The 19,458-nt window shown below is 48.7% G+C and overlaps 1 protein-coding gene across 2 annotated transcripts in view; it reads left to right on the forward strand.

The window, feature by feature from the left end:
• Positions 1-19,458, forward strand: part of Afap1l1 (actin filament associated protein 1 like 1) — a 56,458-nt gene that overhangs the window by 28,722 nt on the left and 8,278 nt on the right. For both annotated transcript variants that reach the window (XM_057789220.1, XM_057789221.1), the window contains exons 5-15: positions 833-941; positions 3,834-3,932; positions 4,536-4,747; positions 6,512-6,691; positions 8,514-8,606; positions 10,890-10,983; positions 11,214-11,366; positions 12,967-13,178; positions 14,986-15,131; positions 15,524-15,596; positions 16,960-17,071. In XM_057789220.1, the coding sequence (XP_057645203.1) occupies positions 833-941; positions 3,834-3,932; positions 4,536-4,747; positions 6,512-6,691; positions 8,514-8,606; positions 10,890-10,983; positions 11,214-11,366; positions 12,967-13,178; positions 14,986-15,131; positions 15,524-15,596; positions 16,960-17,071 (1,483 nt within the window). The remainder of the gene's footprint in view (positions 1-832; positions 942-3,833; positions 3,933-4,535; positions 4,748-6,511; positions 6,692-8,513; positions 8,607-10,889; positions 10,984-11,213; positions 11,367-12,966; positions 13,179-14,985; positions 15,132-15,523; positions 15,597-16,959; positions 17,072-19,458) is intronic.

Consider the following 19,458-nt stretch of genomic DNA (forward strand, 5'->3'; position numbering starts at 1 on the left):
CATGGCTCAGGGAGAGGGTTAGGTGATGCACCCAGTGTCCCACAGCGAGTAAAAGAAAGTGCTGAGGGCTGGCGAGATGGCTCAGAGGTTAAGAGCATTGTCTGCTCTTCTAAAGGTCCTGAGTTCAATTCCCAGCAACCACATGGTGACTCACAATCATCTGTAATGGGGTCTGGTGCCCTCTTCTGGCCTGCAGGCATACACACAGACAGAATATTGTATACATAATAAATAAATATTTTTTAAAAAAGTGCTGAGCTGAAAAGCTGAGGCTTCCTGACCCCAGATTTCACTGCTCCCTCAATTATATGCCTCATGTTTATTTGTTCTGTTGCTCCTCGTGTGGTGGCAGAGCTCACACCAATGTCGGAGCACTGTGGGTGAGCCCACTCGAAACACAACAGCCACTCGGGGCACTTTGCAAAACTCTTGGACATTACAAAGGCGCTCCGATGCTTGCAGAATTTACATGTAGAAGCAGAATAGCAGGAATGGGCTCTCCGGTTGCCAGCTCTGAGTCTAGTCGATGTTGTGACTAGCCAGGTACAGCATCCCATGCTGTAATCCCAGCACGTAGGAGGGAGAGATGGGAACATTGCAGCTCAGGGCCAGCCTGGGCTACATAATGAGACCTCAATACACAAAAAAACAGCTTAGAGCTTCACATTCAGACTGCATCCTTGGAACCCTGGCCTCCTGGCAACCAGTCTCTCTCCCTCCCTCCCTCCCTCCCTCCCTCCCTCCCTCCCTCCCTCCCTCCCTCCTCCCACCTGTTTCCCTCTGCCGTGTTCACAGCTGCCTTACTTCACAGACCTTATTTGTTCCCCTGCAGACAGCCGACGTGCCTCCACCACTGCCCAACAAGCCTCCCCCTGAGGATTACTATGAAGAAGCCTTTCCCCTGGGGCCCGGCAAGTCCCCCGAGTACATCAGTTCACACAGTAAGTTCTGGGCCCCTCGTGGCTTACAGAATTCCTTCCTCGAGGAGCAGCAAGATAAGCCACTGCCTGCCCAGCTCTGTTGCCCTTCTCTGGGATGAGCTGCCCTGAGCTCCAAACCATGGGATCGATGGCATGGCCAGGGGCTTGGCTTCTAATCCCAGTTCTGTGACTTGAGGCGGACTCCTGTCTTCTGAGGATCTCTGCTCTCTGTCCTCTAAACAAGGAGGCGCTAGCTCCATTCATAAGAGAGTGCAGGACAAAAGTGACAGCTGTCAGCCCTGCTTGCCCCTCTCTCGTCCCTTCAGCCTGCAGTGACATGGTTTTCCTTCTGTGTATACATATGGATGATCATGTTACCAAGTCAGGACATCATAGGATGTGGCCCATGACCTAAACCAAGCTTCATGGTTCATCCTCCCGCCCCAGGCAGTCACACAGTGGTACAGGCAGAAATAGGAGAGGCTTGATTTATATATAGTTCAACCACCTTTTTAAAAACAATTAATATTTTATATTTGTTATGATCTACTTATAACATAATGCTTGCAAATAGCATATATATAATTTATACATAAATATGTACCAAAGAATTCTGTGCGTGTACTTTTACTGATGGGATAAATTACCTTAGAAAATCTCTTAAATTAGCCATTAGTCTTTGTTCTCCCATTGACTTCCCCAGTGGGCAGCAGGTGGCCCTCCCTTTGCATAAGGACCCAATGAGGAGTTGATAGTGTACAGAGAAACTGGGTTTAGATGCCCAAGCATGTGAGGCTGGGTTTGTAGCTGGTAATGCCGGTGTTCCACTTCCCTGCTGTCCCACAGCACAGCAGAATATTCTCCACCTGCCAAACTGCAAATGAAACAGGTCTGCCCCGTGAGAAATGATAAACTTACATGTTTATGACCATGTGAATGACCCAGTCGTGGAAGAAAACCAAGCACAGAAGGCTCTACAGAACACCGTTTCATTTGTTTGCTTTTTCTAACAGGATATACTCACTCGTGCATTGGTTTTCATAATTTTTCTAGGATGTGCAAGAAACTCGTAACAGGATTTTCCTACGGGAAATTAATAAAAATCCAGGTGGGGCACTGGGCAGATAGCTCAGTGGCAGAGCCCTTGTGCAAAAATAGATAATAATGATAGGTAAATGTGATGTGTAATTTGAGAATACATATTTAAGTCAGTTTGATGCCATTCACTAAAATCCCAACTACTATGAACCTGAGGCAGGAGAATTGCTTGAGCCTAGGAGTTTGAGGCCCCTTCTCATTAGAAGACAGTGAAGGAGGGAATGAAGAAAAGAGGAAGGCAGGAGATAAGTAAATCTGGGTGAAGGGAAAATGTTCTTTCATTCACACTCTTTTGTACTGTTTATATTTTCCCATGGGCAAAGGTGATAAAATAGAAGATTAGCTGTCTGTCCCGCTATTTTGAAATGTGTGGCGTGCATTTAGCGTTACACAGCCACCACTGCTGTCTAGTCCCCAAGCGTTTTCGTCACCCCCGAAAGAAACTGGATCATGAAGCAGTCCCTCCTCAGCCACTGCTTCTCCTCCCCAATGCCCCCCGCCTCTGCCGTTTCTGGCAATACGGCTTTGCCTATTCTGGACTTTTCATATAGAGGGAATCATCTGACACATGACCTTTCTAGATTGACATCTTTCACTTAGCATAGCATTTTCAAGATCTGTCCATGTAGGAGTGTGCATCAGAATGGCTGATAACTCTTTTCTAAGGACATGTCACATCTGGTTTATCTGTCCATCAGCTGATGACATTTACCGTGTTTATACCTTTTGCCTGTGGAGAGGTTGGACCAAATGATCTGTGGCCCTCTTCAGGCTATGAGTCTCCAGATTCCTATCACAGAGGTGAAGTAGGCAACTTTTCCTATCTGGTTCACTAAGGGCAAAGGAAGAAGGAAGGGACAAGGTACTTGCAGGGACCCAAGTTGAATGTCAAGCACCCTGGCAGAAAGAGGCTCCCTAACCTTCCCAGAGAGTTTACTTCCTTCATACAGGGTAGAGACGCCCCCTCCTGGGAAGGCTGGAAGGGGAGAAGGCCTCAGGAAGACCATGAACCCAGTCAGGAGAGAGCCTGCCACCAAGCCAGCCAGAGCATCCCTCCTCTCTCACACACAGTGTCCAGCCATGGTGTTCGTTTTGCCCCCACATACCCCACTCCCCCAACTCCTCCGGCCCACCTTGCACACCGTGATGCCAACATGTCGGCCTCAGAGAGGCAAAGGCGGGCTCTGAGACTCGCTTGGGAGTGAGCTGAGTATCCCAGTAGCTAGGGACTTCAGTACACCTTTCCTCAGGAAACAGATGGACAGGAGGAAACCGGAGCCAGCACTCTGAAGAACCGTATGATGAGAGCGTGAGCCAGCCTGGCTGAATGAAGGCATCTGGCTCAGCTCTGATCCAGCCTCAGCCACTAGCAATCTCTGTGGGGCCTGCTATCCCATGTGTAAAATGGAACCAAGCCTCCTTTCTTGCAGCAGGTCCCCTACACCCTGCAATACCGAGACCAGAGCTATGACAAGGACATTCAAACACACTCAGTGCCATTGGGCAATGAGCAAAAACATCTTTGAACTGGGCCTTGAAGGGTGGGGCGTGATTCTCTGATAAAAACGTAGGAAGGCAGAGAGAATAGAATGACCATAGACCTGGAGGTCTGGCGAGGCCCAGCAAAGCAGTTTGTTGTCGTGGGTATGGAGGGGTTAACTGAGGAGCCACAGCAGACCAGGTGCAGAAGTAGAGCCCCCCACTCAGGCTGAGGCTGCCCTGAGCCCCCACTCTTTGTCTCTGGGACTTGCCCAGCCCTGCCCCTGGATTCTACCCAAATGTCTACAAGCTCGACTCTTTTGAACACTCCCACAGATGGCTGCAGCCCAGCCCAGTCGATTGTGGGTAGCTACTATGAGGACGCGGACAGCAGCTACCCCAGCACGAGGCTGAACGGAGAGCTGAAGAACTCCTGTACGTACCAGGCAGCTGCTCACACAGCTGTCCTCCTGAAGAGCTGGCCCTTGGCATGCACACACCCACAACCCCTTACCAGGCTGTGATCACTAAACAGGTCCCAAAGCCCTTGTTCTCAGTGGCTTCAGTGTGGGGAAAAGAAAAACACTGGAATGGGAAATCACTTGAGTCTTTCCCTGATCTAATTCTCGATGGCTGATCTTAGGCAAGTTCAGTTTCCTTATCTGTCCCAGGGATTTGGATTGGGAGGGTGGTCTGAGACAATGGCCATGGGTGGTGATGAGGTAAGGGCAGAAACAGAAGTTTACTGAGCACTTACTGGTAGAAGACACTTAGCTAGACATTGTCCATGCCACGGGGTCCAAGGCACAAGATGAAGCAGCATCTGGTATATATCATGACTACATAGTGGTGAGGAACTCCAAGAAGTGAAATCACCAAGATGCCGTCCCAGAGGCTGCTCCAAAGCGAAGCTTTTGAGTCAGGCCTCTAGTCCATCCTTGTCCTTCCTCTGCCCCCTGTAGCTCGGGCCCAGAGCAGGCTGCCTGCCAGGGTTAGAAGGGGCACAGGACTGAGGGTTTTTTCCTGCGACACCCACAGACAATGACTCTGACGCCATGAGTAGCTCCTACGAGTCCTACGATGAGGAGGAGGAGGAAGAGAAGGGGCGGCGGCCCAGGCACCAGTGGCCCTCGGAGGAGGCCTCCATACACCTGGTTAGGGACTGCAGGATATGTGCCTTCCTGCTTCGGAAAAAGCGCTTCGGGCAGTGGGCCAAGCAGCTGACAGTCATCAAGGAGGAGCAGCTACTGGTGAGTGCCTCCCTGGAGACCTGTGGGTGTGCCTGAGGCTGTGAGTGGTCTCTGCACAGCACAGACCCTTGGGGCACGGTACATCAAGCTCCAGCACACGCACGCGGAGCAAAAGAATGACTGGAGAGAGTGAGTTCCAGCCAGAGCTACCCAGAGTAGGGAAAATGAACATAACTGTGGAAAAAGATAATAGCAGATAATAGCTGATCTCTCTCTCTCTCTCTTCTCTCTCTCTCTCTCTCTCTCTCTCTCTCTCTCTCTCTCTCTCTCTCTCTCTCTCTCCTCTCTCATGTTTTACTCTGTCTGCAAGCCATGTTCAACACATGGCTTTGAAACCTTTTCTCACCCTGAGCAGTGAAAACTAACTGCAGGCCAGGGCCAGTCCAAGGGTCATGATAGGTGTGTTTCCAGCTCTTTTTGTTTGGTTTGGTTTTTCGAGACAGGCTGTCTCTGTGTAACTGTAACTGTCCTGGAACTCACTCTGTAGACCAGGCTGGCCTCGAACTCACAGAGACCCATCTGCCTCTGCCTCCCGAGTGCTGGGATTAAAGGTGTGCGCCACCACGCAGCTATGTTTCCACTCTTTCACCTCCCGTTCTGTATTTTGCTCCACTGCCTGCTGCTGCCAGGCCCTCCAGAGGATACAGAGTGACCCGAGAAGACAACCAGTCTCAGCCCAACTCCAAAGGGAACCCTTTGATAATTCCCCCATACGAGCCGGGCAGTGGAAGGGGGTTAGCTGGAGCGGAATGAGAGGGTGGCAGAAGGCTGACGATAGCCAAAATCTAGACATGTATGGAAATGTCATTCAGAGTGAAACCCATGACTATGTGCTAAAAACTTAAAAAACAGGTAACACAGCTCAGTGGGTAAGGGCATTTATTACCAAGCCTGATGACCTGAGCTTGGCCCCTGAAACCCACATGGTGGAGGTTGGGAACCAACTCTAGCAAGTTGTCTCTGGCTACTACATGTTTACTGTAGCACACATGCCTCCGTCCCCCCATAAATAAATAAATGAAACAATTTTAAAAAGAAAATTCATAGTCTGATTTCTTTTATAACCTAGTTGAAGGCTCTAAATGAAACACTGGCAAACAGAACTAGATGCTTATAAAAACATAGGACCGTTACCGGTTTATCCTAGTAACACAGGGGTAGCTTAACATTCAAACTACCCTCCCCCACTCACTGTGTGTGTGTGTGTGTGTGTGTGTGTGTGTGTGTGTGTGTGTAAACCTGTGTGCTTTCTTAGGATTGTTTAAAGGGGTGTAGTTTAGGGGTTATTTATAGGAGTGTAGACACCTTACCAGTGTATACTCCTACTGAAAGAAATGCCTCTCCCTCCCCCAGCCACATTATCGACTTACAGATCCCTTTTGTTGCATTATTGTCAACGTCCGGTGTCAAGGTTAAGGTTGGCCTTTTGTGCGAAAACCTGCCCTCCCAAGGTCAGCACTGGTACCTGCTGGGATCTACTCCTAACATTCTGCCATGCAGCCCTTTCAGCTGGCATCCTCCCAAGCCAACCTATTTGTTCTCTGGTTCTTCAGCCCACATGGTCTTCCTAGTATTGTGCTATAATCTGCCTTTTCCTCATGGACAGCTGTGCTGGAAGATTCCCAGAGACCCCCTCTTCAGCTTCTCGCTGTGAGGCTTTGCTCACATTTGGGCCCAAGGGAGGAATCTACTCTTGTGTGTGAGGGCCTTACCCCTCCCACCCCCTACTGCAGGAAGCTCTGACCCCCCTCTCTCCCTGTGCAGTGTTACAAAAGCTCCAAGGACCGGCAGCCGCATCTGAGGCTGGCGCTAGATGCCTGCACCGTTGTCTACGTGCCCAAGGACAGCCGGCACAAGCGACATGAGCTGCGCTTCTCCCAGGGGGCCACAGAGGTGTTGGTGCTGGCTCTGCAGAGCAGGGAGCAGGCAGAGGAGTGGCTAAAGGTATGCGCGCACAGGACACACCAGAAGCTGCCACCCCACACCCCCTTCCTTCCTCTCTGTCCCCAAGCATGGGGTTCTAACCTTTGAAGTTACAAACCTTATCTAGGGGACTAGGACTCATATCAAATGGGCCTTGAATATTCACAACAAGCAGGCCTCATGGAGGAGGTCTATACTCTCTGTTTTTTAACGTTCCTATATAGCAACCTACTGTTTGCCCAACCTACACTCCTGGAATGGTGTGCTTGATGCCTTTGAAACTGAAGGACCAGCTAGCCCTTCTAATTTAAAAATAGGGGGAGGACAGATCTCCTTTTTGTTTTTAGATGGGAATGTGCATTGTTGTGATAGCCACTGGAGTTCAGCATCTTCTGGTGTCAGAGGGTGCCACCATGTATTAACCACTTTGTACTGTCCAATGTGCCAAAGCCTCATGTATATGACCATTGGAGCTGTTACTGACATTCAAAGGTGAATCAGCTGAGGCACAGAGAACTTAAAGTGATTGCCAGAGGTCACAGACAGCATCACGTGATTGGGACCAAGATGTGAAGCTAAGCAGGTCTATTCCAAAGTCAACATGGTGGCACCGTGATGGCGAGGGAAGACTTTGATGGTGCATGGATTTGAGTTCAGGTGCCAGAGAGCCATGAGATCTTATGCAAATGGCATTACTTGCCCCGTGCCTCAGTTTCCTCATCTGTTAAATGGTTCTTTTAAGGATTCAACAAGAGTTGGCATAGTGCCTGCCAGGCAATAAGTGAGCTGTAGCGTTGGTTGGCTTCTGGTGGTGGTGGTGATCATGGCTCTATCCTGCCTCCAGTCCTCTCCAGCAGACCCCCACCCATCTACTCCACTCTCTCCCTGCTCTCCTCTCTTACCTTCCTGTTGGAACAATGAAGCCAGAGTCCTCCTTTTACTTCCTCCTCCCTCCTCCCTTCCTTCCGGTGATAACCAGCTCTCCCTGGAATGTTTGGCATTCCCATCCCTACCTTTGTGTCCAGAGGGGAAGGAAGGGAGAGAACTTGTCTTCAGGAGCCTCAAGCTTCAGGGTCCCTGTGAGTCAAACATAGGAGTCTTAGGCCCAGAGTTCAAAGGGATCTGCCTGGCCGTGCTGGTCCTCTGTACTGGTCCAAGGCTCACCTAGCTGGCAGCCTCGCAGCCTACTTCAGGGTCTGCTCTGCTGCCTCCTACCAGCGCCTTTACCTCCCTGGTCACATCATCCTCACCTGTACCTTGAGGATCACAGACTGCTGTAGGGATAAATGCTGTTGTCTAGGAGACCATCAGATGGTGCCTTCTTAGCCCTGGCTGTCCCAGAACTCATTCTGTAGACCAGGCTGGCCTCGAACTCGGAGATCTGTCTGCCTCTGCCTGTGTGCTGGAATTAAAAGCACGCGCCACCACGCTCAGCTTAGATGGTGACTTTTTACATTTTATCATCTGCATGCTTATTCCTGGGACCCTGCGTAAGTGAAAGGACCCCAAATCAATTTCCCATGTCACTGAAAGCAAAAGTCCTAGCTGTCACTTAAGCCCCCTCACCTTTGTGGATCTTCAAGATTCACATCTCTCCTATCCACAGCCTCACTCTCCTCAGACAGCAGAGAGCAGTGTTCTTATAGTAGGGATGTGTGTAGAAAGCCCTTCCAGTCAGGCTCTGATAAGTTTGCATTTGTGCAGATGGCTGTTTCAGCCCTACTCTGCCTCCTGGTGGCCCTAATCCATCTTCACAACAGGCTTGCTCCCACAAATCCCAGCCATGCTTCTGTCCGCAGAGGTTTCCGGCACACCTATCCCCAACCCCGTGTTCTCTTCACAGGTTATCCGCGAGGTCAGCCGGCCGTGTGGGGGAGCAGAGGGCTTGGAGGCCCCCCGATCTCCAGTCTTCCTGTGTAAGCTGGATCAGGACAAGGTATGTGTGTCTCCAGTTGACTCCTCTGGGTCAGGTAATGGGCACTAAGCACAGGCACACACACACACACACAAACACACACACACACCTGTGGCATCCTACAAGCTAAACAGCAGAGTGGCAGGTGCCTGGTGGTCAGTTTAGTCTCTGCGACAACATACCTGCCATAAACAGCTAAAGGAGGAATGACTTGTTTTGATTCAGCCCCAGTCAGCTGGCAGCGTGCTGCAGGCCTTGAGCATCACCAGGGTGCTGTACTGCAATAATAGGAAGAGGTGGGAAACAGAGAGACAGGCGGCGCAGCTCACCTCATAAGAGACAGAAAGCAGACAAGAAGGCAGGAAGGGACCAGGTGTGTATCTTCTCAGGCCAGGCCCTCCAGGGACACCTGACCTAACGAGTTCCACTGCCTTCGATCAGTTTCAGAGAGCTAAATTTAGCCATAAGTAAATCCACTGAAGGAAAAGAGCCCTTAGGATCCAGTCACTTCTCAGAAGTCCCACTTCTGGGATGCTTGTGTTGGAGACAGATTTTCAGAAGAGAACACTGTAACCAAGTCCCATAGTAAATAAGGAACAGAGATAGCATTTGAGCCCACACAGGCTGCCTCTTTGGGACTCTGCTACTGCAATAGAGCAGCCTGAACAACCACTGGGCAAATCCAGACCCTCTGCAGAAATCAGTACACTTGCATGCATGAGTCAAAACCATCATACTGTATTATATCTGCTACCCTGGGTACAAGCTAAGAGACAGTGCCAGGTTCCTGGTGAGTGTCAAGGAGGCATGATCCTGTCTCAGAGGCTCAAGAATATTCCCAAGCAAGTGATGCCTCAGACAAGGATGAAAAGGGCAAAACTAAAATAAAAAAGGTGCTTTAAGTAGCAGGGACGGGCAGTAGAACCAAGAAAATGTAGAACTGAAAGTGGCCTGTGTGGCATGGTCTAGAGTTGGGGAGCTGTTAGAGCTGGACAGGAAATGGACTTGGGAGCTTGGGATGGCTGGAGTGTTAGGGAACATGGATTCCTGTGAAGTGAACTGAAGGAGCCCTGCCCACACTTAGCTTTTACCAGTTAGTAAGACTGTAGGAAAGCAGCCCTAGAAGAGGGGTGTGAGTATGTGGGTACACACCATGGTACGGCCAGCACTGGCAGAGGGTTGTGAGTGTGCGGGTACACACCGTGGTACGGCCAGCACTGGAAGAGGGGTGTGAGTGTGCAGATACACACCATGGTACAGCCAGCACTGAAGAGGAGTGTGAGTGTGCAGGTACACACTATGATACGGCCTCCGGTGCATTGCAGAGGCTCCATAGAGCAACAGTAGGGCAAGCTGTACAGTGGAGTTCTCTGCCGTGGTTGAGTGGACCAGGAGAGGGTAACTGATGTACTATGGTGGTCGTTCTGGTGGAAGAACAACTGGATTGTTGTGTTGGTGGGGTCTCTTTCCACGGGGTCACGAGATTGAAGGATCATCACTGAATTCATTACAAACTCATGTTTCCCACCCTGGTGGAAAAGTTGCTATGTGCACACTGTTGCCGAACGAACAGGGCCGTAACTTCAGTTTCAAAACCTACAGACCAGGTTCTTCAAATGCTCATCCACTTTCTGCTAGGTGCTTCCCCATTCCCACAGCTAATAGGGAATAGTAGCATTAGGATTTCTTCCACAATTTCTGCCCTACCTCCTTTGTAGCATATGAATTCATTAGTGAATCAACAAAGGTATGATTGTTAATAGACTGGCAACAAAGGTTTTGTATGTGTATGTGTGTGTGTGTGTGTTCCTTCATTCTCATTCAAGATAGAGCTGTAATGGATGCCTACTGATCATTGGGTCTTATCACAACTTCTTTGAAAACATCTATCTTTGAAAACATCATCACCCCTTTTCCTGTATGCTGTCATTTTGGTCCATCCTTTTCTGGAACTTCATCCTGATCAGTTTGCCCAGGGGCTCTTCAGCATCCAGGGTTGCCTACTCTTGTCCATCCCTGCAGTGCTACAGGGTTACATTCACATTCCCTGTCAATGCTTGCCCTTCTTCATTTGCCAAATATAATGCATATTCCAGGACGTCGCTATCAATGCATTATAATTAATGCTCCCGCTCTCCCCATAGAGTATAACCTGAAGACATGATCATTGCTGCCTTCCTGATAATGTTGGGGTGGTATCAGATACATGATCGCTGTTGCTTGGAGAGTTGGAAGAAGACTGGGCTTATAAGGGAGTGCTTCTAAGAGTCTCACTGATGTGGGGCTGTCTGTGTCCTTCCCCAGAGATTGTCACAAGAGAAACAAAACTCGGACTCTGACAGCTTGGGCATGAATGACAGCAATTCCACCCTGAGCCGCCGAGAAGCCTGTGAACATGGTAGGAGTCCACTGTCCATGCTGGAGAATGTCAAAGATGGGAGGGACTTTGTCACACGTACACAGTGGTAGAGCATGTCCTGGAGACCTGAGCAAGGCCACTGGGCCTTTCCTGTGCGGAATTACAGGCTAGTCCCTGTGTGCAGCTTGCAAGGGCTGCTGGGAAGGCCAGAAATGGGTAAAAGGGGGACCTTCCCCATCATCCCCTGTGACCCACTCCTGTGCTGCCAGGCAAAGGGAAGAAGAATAGCCTCGCTGAGCTAAAGGGCTCCATGAGCAGGGCTGCAGGCCGGAAGATCACACGTATCATCAGTTTCTCCAAGAAGAAGGCGCTGGGCGAGGACCTGCAGACGTTTTCCAGTGAGAATGAGGTTCCATGCTGCGGTAAGTCCTGACTCAGAAGGAAGTGCAGGCCCTTGAACCCAGGCCCTGGGGCCGATGCCAGGAAACTCTCAGCACCTCGGCCCTGGCTCGTTCCTCTGGATGGCTAGACTCCACTCTGTCAAATCCGTGGCATGCATCCCTTCACTCCTATGGGGGAAAGAATTGCCCAGGGAAAGGGAAATTGTATCTGGGATTCCTGTGAACTCAGTCAGTAGGCTTCAGCTTCCTCTGCTAATGTGAGAGAGGAGTAAGTTCACAGCATCTCACATGCCAGGTGTGCTGGCCTTGGTAATATACACCTGTAATTCCAGAACTAGGGAGCTGGAAGCCGCAGGATCAGGAGTTCAAGGTTATCTGTGTGTTTCCATAGCAAGTTCAAGGTCAGAGGCCAGCCTGGACCCTATCTCAAAAACAAACAACAAAACATATAAGTTTTGTGTATATGTTTCTGTAGCTTATATCCTGGCCTTTATAAGCTAGAAAAATAAAATTTACACAAAAACATGGCTGCTGCCCTTGAGGAGCTAGAAGGACCTTAACTCGGTGTAGGAAACTTTGCAGAGTCTGGGGTTGCCTGCCGGGAGGGTCAAGCACCTTGAAGGGCAGTGGTTTCTCGTTTATATACATATATATGTAAGTGTATATAGATTGTAGCCTAGTCTGCTAAGAAAATTGGAATAAAAATGTTAAGTATTTTTTAAGATAATACATCTTAGTAAAAAGTGTCTGGCAGAGAAGGCATTGCTTCTTTCATACAAGTGCTGTGGTCCATGTGCTCTAATCCAGTAATCACCTGTCTTAAAGGGGTTGGGGTGTGTCTCAATGGCAGAGCATTTGCCTAGCTGTGTGAGATCCCAGGTTCCATACCCAGCATAGCAAAGAAATAAAAATCATCTGTTTCGGATATGCAGAAATGCTCTATTAGTTTAAAAGCTGTAATTATAGCCTGGTGGTGGTGGTGCCACACACCTTTAATCCCAGCACTCCAGGATGCAGAGGCAGGCAGATCTCTGTGAGTTCAAGGCCAGTACAACAAGGGCTACACAGAGAAACACTGCCTTGAAAAACTAGTAAGTAAGTAAATAAATAAATGTTGCGATTATAAAGAAATATTTCGTGGTCGTTGAATCATAACATGCTGTGGTAAAGAAAAAAAACAATAAAAATAAATAAAAACCTAAAATGCTCGGAGCTGATTCTAGCCCCATCTGTGGTCAGCTGCACAGCTGTCTGCTTAGGTTTACAAATCCTTACTGCGGTGACGTTTCTGTGTGCCGCCACTAGGTGCCAGCATCATCCGTTACTTTCCATTTTAGCAGGAAATCGGTTTGGCGGAGTGGAGGGGGCAGTTGTAGCTTTTTTAAGCCTTCTCTAGGATTGTCGGCCATTTCCATCACACTTGCTGTGGTCCTGGGGCCGTAAAAGGATGCATGAATAGCATCGTCAGCGAGCGCTCACAGCTGGGCAGCTGAGACTCAGAGAGGAGGATGCCTAAGGTGCCAGGCCTTCCTGCCAGCTCCATTACAAGGCCTGTGTAGATACCCCTTAGAGCCTTTGCCCAAGGAGCTACAACAGGTCATTTGACTGTCTCTTTTTCCAGGCTACCTAAACGTGCTGGTAAACCAAGGCTGGAAGGAACGGTGGTGCCGCCTCAAGTGTAACACTCTCTATTTCCACAAAGACCGCACGGACCTGCACACCCACGTGAATGCCATTGCCCTCGGCGGCTGTGAGGTAGCCCCAGGCTTTGGACCCAGGCACCCATTTGCCTTCAGGATCCTGCGCAATCGGCAGGAGGTGGCCATCCTGGAGGTGAGAGGAGAGAGTCAAGGTAGGGGTAGAGGATGGGGGTGTCAGCTTGTGGCTACTCTACCACAGGAACTTTGGGGAAAGAACCCAACGTGCTTGTCAGGTAACATAGGGGACACCAGGGATGCTGGAATTCCAAATAAACAAGGATCGTGTTTTAATATGAAAGTATCCTGGGTGATTTGGAGACACACCTACACTGAAAGGTTATTTGTTGTGTATCTGAAGTTGAAACCCAACAGAGCACACTGTTTTTTCTAACCTAATTCTGGCAGCCCTAATTCTAGAGCCCAGGTTTGCTTATTTGCCCTGATATTACAGTTCCAAGTCCAACAGGCATCTCCTGCGGTCTGACTGGGATCTGATTCTGGAGTTCTCTCTCAGACCTTCCCAGCAGGAGGCATCGACCTCAGAAAACCCGCTGCCCTTCAAGGTGCCCGTCCCTGCCCCTGAGCAACTCCAGCCTCTACAGAGAGTTTCCTCACACAGAGTTAAGGTCCTTCCAGCTCCATACTGGCAGGGCCGCAGCCACATTTTCAGATACTGTTTCTCTTCCTAGATCTCTGCACCGTGTCCAGCACACACTGAGCTCAGCAGGCCCACACTGAACAATGCATGAGTGCCGCCTGCTCACTGCCCGTCCTACCTGCTGGCACCACCCTCCTCTCTGAGGCTGTTCAGAGCACACACTCTGTGTGACAGCCCTTGGGATGCTTAGAATTCACAATGTTGACACAGGGAAGTTCAAATGTCCACCTGCCCACATTATAGACAAGCAGAGGCCAGGGCAGCCACGTGATTTTTCAAGGCTGGAGGAGTACCTGTACCCTTGTTGCTTTTTCAGCCTTGTTGTTTTTCAACTTTAAACACTATTATCTCGGCATCCTCCTGTTGAGTTTCTTGTTTCCCTTAACTTACAGAGAGTTTATTAAGGTTTTTTCCCTCTTTAAAAACCATGCTTCATTTATTCCTTTACTTAAGTTTGTCATCACTAGCTAACTGGTTTTGTGATCATGCTCTTTCCATCAGAATTAAGGATATGTTTAACTGGCCAGCAGTTTATTCTAGGGAATTTCCCCATAAATGGTTCTGTAATGCTTTGGTAATTACAGTCTAAGAAAATTTTGAGTTGTATGAGCAATTTCCTATGTAGAGAATTAATTATAAATATGGAGGCTGGAGAGATGGCTCAGCAGTTAAAAGCACTTGCTGCTTTGGCAGAGAACCCTGTAGTGATTCCCAGCACCCACAAAGTGGCTCACAGCCATCTGTAACTCCAGTTCCAGGGGGTATGGCTTCTGCAGACACCAGGCATTAATGCGGTAATGCATTAATACATAACGTGCAGGCAAAACAATTAGTCATACACATAACATAAAAATAAATTTTAAACAATATATGTTTTCGGGCTAGAGATATGACTCAGTGATAAAGCCAGGCCTTGAATACACAAGGCACCCTGGGTTTGATCCCCAGAACGGAAGAAGGAGAGGAAAGGAAGAAGTTTTGAGAACCGTGAAATGTTGTTTTTATATCCAAAGGGTCAGATAGAAAAGCCCAGAGGGTGGAGGGTAGGGATATACCAACTTATAGGAGTAATCAGGGAGGACCCCTCGGAGGAAGTAGCTTTTTGAGTAAATACTTACAAGAATTCAGGAGCCTTGGATTCCGGCATGTGTGTCTAGTCTAATTCTTCCCCCTTCACTAAGTACTGAGGACTTACAGACATTTGTGGGTTTCTATGATGTGAGCAAGCAGGCAGAAGGCTTCACGGTGTGAAAGTGAACTGCACTGTGCCTCCTCTCCCCAGGCAAGCTGTTCAGAGGACATGGGCCGCTGGCTCGGGCTGCTGCTGGTGGAGATGGGCTCCAAAGTCACCCCAGAGGCCCTGCACTATGACTACGTGGATGTGGAGACCCTAACCAGCATCGTCAGTGCCGGGCGCAACTCCTTCCTGTAAGGGTGATTCCACGACGCACCGCTACGAGGGGGGGGGATTCCTGCCTCAGTTCCGCGACCCACCCCTGACCGGTTCCAGTTCCAGGCTCCAGAGGACCCAGGTTCAGTTTCTAGCACCTACATGGCAGCTCACACCTGCCTATAACTCCAGTTCCAGGGATCTGACACCCTCACACAGATGATATGCACGTGGGCAAAACACCAGTTCACATAAAAATAACTAAAATGAATAAAATTTAAAAGAAAAAAAAAGCAGCTGCCAACGTCCAGTGAGAAAAGACACAAAGCCAGCATAAGCCCACATCATTAGGTATTGTTAAGTTGGGAGCATAGGTCCCAGGCCCTCACATCTATGCAGGCCCCTAACAGGTATAATGTTCATGTTCTAGGTACGCACAATCCTGCCAGGATCAGTGGCCTGAGCCCCGGGTCTACGATGAGGTTCCTTATGAAAAGGTGCAGGTACGGTTATCACCGCAGCATAGTAACATGCCCAAGGATGACCTTCCGTGTCTTCTCTCCCCACTTTATCCTTTGCTTCAGAGAAATTGCCTTCACTAACCCGCCCGCTCTCAGTGACATGCCCTGTGCCTTCTGGGAAAAAAAAACAGAAGACAGGTACATTGCAACCAGAAACGAGTGGGTGGGTGGCCTTGCATCTAGAGGAGAGGGAACAAAGCTGCTGAGGACATGACACACCTGTGAGCCAGGACCCTGCCTGGACTAGAAGATGCTTTGAGTCCTCACTTCCATGGTTCCCCTTTTCTGGAAACATCCCCAACCTGTCCTTTTGTGCCCAAGGTCTTTCTTCACTGCAACTTGAAGGTTTTGCTCGGTTGCAGAAAATCTAGTAGCTGGGTAGTTTAGCACTTCATATATGTATAGCCAGGTTGCTATATGCATATATATATATATATATATATATGTATCTAGATAGATAGATGGATACATACATACATACATATATGCCTATATGGTATGGTAGTACGTGCCCTTAATCCCAGCACTCAGGAGGCAGAGGCAGGTGAATCTCTGAGCTCGAGGCCAGCCAGAGCTATGTAGTGAGATCCTGTCTTAAACAAACAAACAAACAAACAAACAAAAACCCAAACACTTCAGATATGAAGGCTGGAGTCAGAGGGCCCTCGGCTTTGCCTTTCAGACCCCCTGATTCCCACTTCCCACCTCCACGTGAGTGTGCTGGTCCTTCTCTTCTTAGGAGTATTTTGAGAACAAAATGTAGTGATTTGTGTTAAAAAAAAGAAAGAAAATAGCACAGTGCCCAGGCAGTGGGCCATTCTGCCCAGAGAAGTAACAGAACCGTTCCTAATAAGGTGGTTACATGACACTAATGTATCAATCACACCAGGCTTCAAGACCTTGGCTAGACTTGGAGCATGGAAAACACTCTAACAACACAAATGCAGTCAGTTTAATAAGGTGCATCACCTCTGCCATTGGCTCCTCTCTTCCATGCCTTTGCTTCCCTCCTTTTCCTCCTCCTCTTCTGAGGGAAGATGGCATTAGCAATTCAGAAAATAGAAGAACGCTTTCAAATGATAGGAGGACAAAATGCCTCTAATAGAGGCAGCCACCGGCAGTTCCTTGAGCCCTCTCATTTGTCCTCTCAGTAAGTACACCAACTTAAGGTTGCCTTTTACCTCACACAGAAAGGTATGGGGTTCAAATGATACTGCTAGTAAGGTATCGTTTACTGTACTGTAGAGAGCAGCACCAGCCTACATCTGTAAGGCCAGATCTCAAAGGAGCTGGCCTGAAGCTCCCTGTCTGAACTTAACCTTCTACCTCTGTCCCCCTTGCCCAGGATGAGGAGCCCCAGCGCCCCGCCGGGGCTCAGGTGAAGCGCCATGCCTCCTCCTGCAGTGAGAAGTCCCATCGTGTGGACCCGCAGGTCAAAGTCAAGCGCCATGCCTCTAGTGAGTTCTGTGGTCTTTCTTCTGCTCGAGGGAGGGAGAGGAGAACACTGCAGGGGCCTCAGTACCAGATTTCTCCAGGGGTAAGGGAACAAAATGAGTAAAAGCAGGCCATCAGTAAATACTCTACCCTAAGGAAAGGAGTGGGGGCTGGGCAGCGTGGGAGCACTTGCCAAGTATGGAAAGATGTAAGGTCCCAGTCCCCAGCATAGCAAGAGACACAAAAAGAAAGTGACCATAATGGTATAGCCAGAGAGCCAGTGAATAGCCAAGGGAGGTTTGCAGCGAGACTGGAGTGCTTGGATCCTAACTCCAGAGGTAAACTCTGCTTGGCTTACCCAGGAGACCCCACTCAGCATTTCCTGATTTCTCAAAAGGCCAAAAATTGAGCTTCATGTGGATTCTTTTTTACTTTTGAGATAGTTTTCCCTGTGTAGCCCTGACTGTTCTGGAACTCATTCTGTAGACCAGGTTGGCCTCGAACTCAGAGATTCACCTGCCTCTGCCTCCCAAGTGCTGGGATTAAAGGTATGTGTCACCATCACCCAGCATGTGAATTCTTAATAAATAGATGATAATTTAAATGTTTTTATATTGCATGAATATTATCTTATAATAGTTGAGTGTTTTAAAGGTATATAAGCATATGTGGGCGGGGAGCGCTCATCTTTTCCAGAAGATCAAAGTTTGTGGTCTCTGCTCTAGGGTAGTAAACAGATAATCAGTCCCTCCCTAGTCCCTGAGCAGGTGTGTCACAAGATTTACAGCTCACTTCTGTGCTCCCCAGAGCACACAAGTGACTCACTGGGGCCATCCTAGAGCAAGCCAGCTTCCTGGAGGACAACATACTCTTTCTTAAGGTTTCTTTCCCATGCACCTGGACATTCTAGTCTTTGCTTTTTGAAGACTTCTTTTAAAAAACAAAGCGAAAACTTTTCTGTCCCCTGGTTCCCTTGCATTAGTATATATAAATCATAGCTCCTCAGACTGGGGAAACCGGTCTTCCATTCTCACTTGGCTGAGACACTGCTGTGTAACTTTAAAGAAGTCCTTTCTCCTACCTGGTCCCCTGAGGAAGGGATGCATAGTGTTCTTGATAAGCTTCTTGCTTAGGTGCTAGAAATACAGGGCTTTGAAAAAAACCTGTTTAAAATGGAAAACCGCTCTTCTTGTAATTGACATGCTACAGTCCCAGCACTCAGGAGACAAAGACAGGACAATCCCGGCAAGCTCCAGGCCAGCCTTGTCTGCACAGGGAGACCCACACCTTGAATCCCAGCACTCAGGAGGCAGAAGCAGGCAGATCACTGTGAATTTGAGGTCAACATGGCCTACATAGTGAGTTCCAGGACAGCCAGAGCTACATAATGAGACCTTGTCTTGGAAAAAAAACAAAAAAATAAAATATAAATCGATGGATAAGCAAAGTAGAAAATTGAAGTCAATATATAAAATTAAAGAAATCACAAAATAGTAACATCAACAAAAAGTATAAAACCTAGACCTGTTTTTTTTGTTTGTTTTTAAATCAAATTTCTCACAAGGGCTCAGACTGTAAGAGCTGTGATCATGGGGCTGCTGTGCCTGAGAACCATTGGCCTCTCCACCCCTTTCCAGGGCTGTGGACCACCGCTGAAGTCACAGGGCTCCTGGAGGGGCTCGAAGCCACATGGTGTAGTCCAGTGACATCCTGAGGCACACAGGAGGAAAGCTGCCGTGCTCCTCAGTCCGCTCTAACAAAGCATCCTAAGCTAGATGACCTTTCAAAAACAACAGCTTGTTTCTTCTAGCTTTGGAAGCCAGAGTCCAAGTCAGCAGGCATGGCATCTGGACCATCCCCCCCTTTTGCATAGATGGCTATCTTGCTCTCTTCTGAGGTCATGGGTGTCATGTATACAGGTTCTGTGCTTGTGACCTCATCCACACGTGTCCAGTTTGTCTCTGGTGCCACAAACAGTGGGACCTAACCTTTCTGTGCCTGACTTCCTCGGCAGTAAAATGAATGATGAGCAGAACCAAGTAAGTTACACGATGGATAGAGGAAGGTTAAGTGGGAATTCAGGCAGGTGGCTGAGAAGAGCACACACTGCGTGAACAGCATGGTCCTGTCCACCATGGTGCTGGACCTGCAGCACACTTCTGGGGCTTTCTCTCTTCCCACCCTTCCCCAGCAGTACAGCGAACAAGGCCTGACACTGGCCTGGGTCTGATCTGAGTTATATGTAAGCATCTTCCTCTGTCACAAATACCCGAGACTTGACTCATTCAAAGCACACTTTCCACAAAGCAAAACGGGTTAGACATCACAAATTTTGCTCTAGTATATGATACTACTATCATTATTTCCTAACATTTACTAAGCACTAATTAGCTGCTGGGTACTATATTAA

Source organism: Chionomys nivalis, chromosome 14, assembly GCF_950005125.1.
Source record: "Chionomys nivalis chromosome 14, mChiNiv1.1, whole genome shotgun sequence".
Lineage (NCBI taxonomy): Eukaryota > Metazoa > Chordata > Mammalia > Rodentia > Cricetidae > Chionomys > Chionomys nivalis.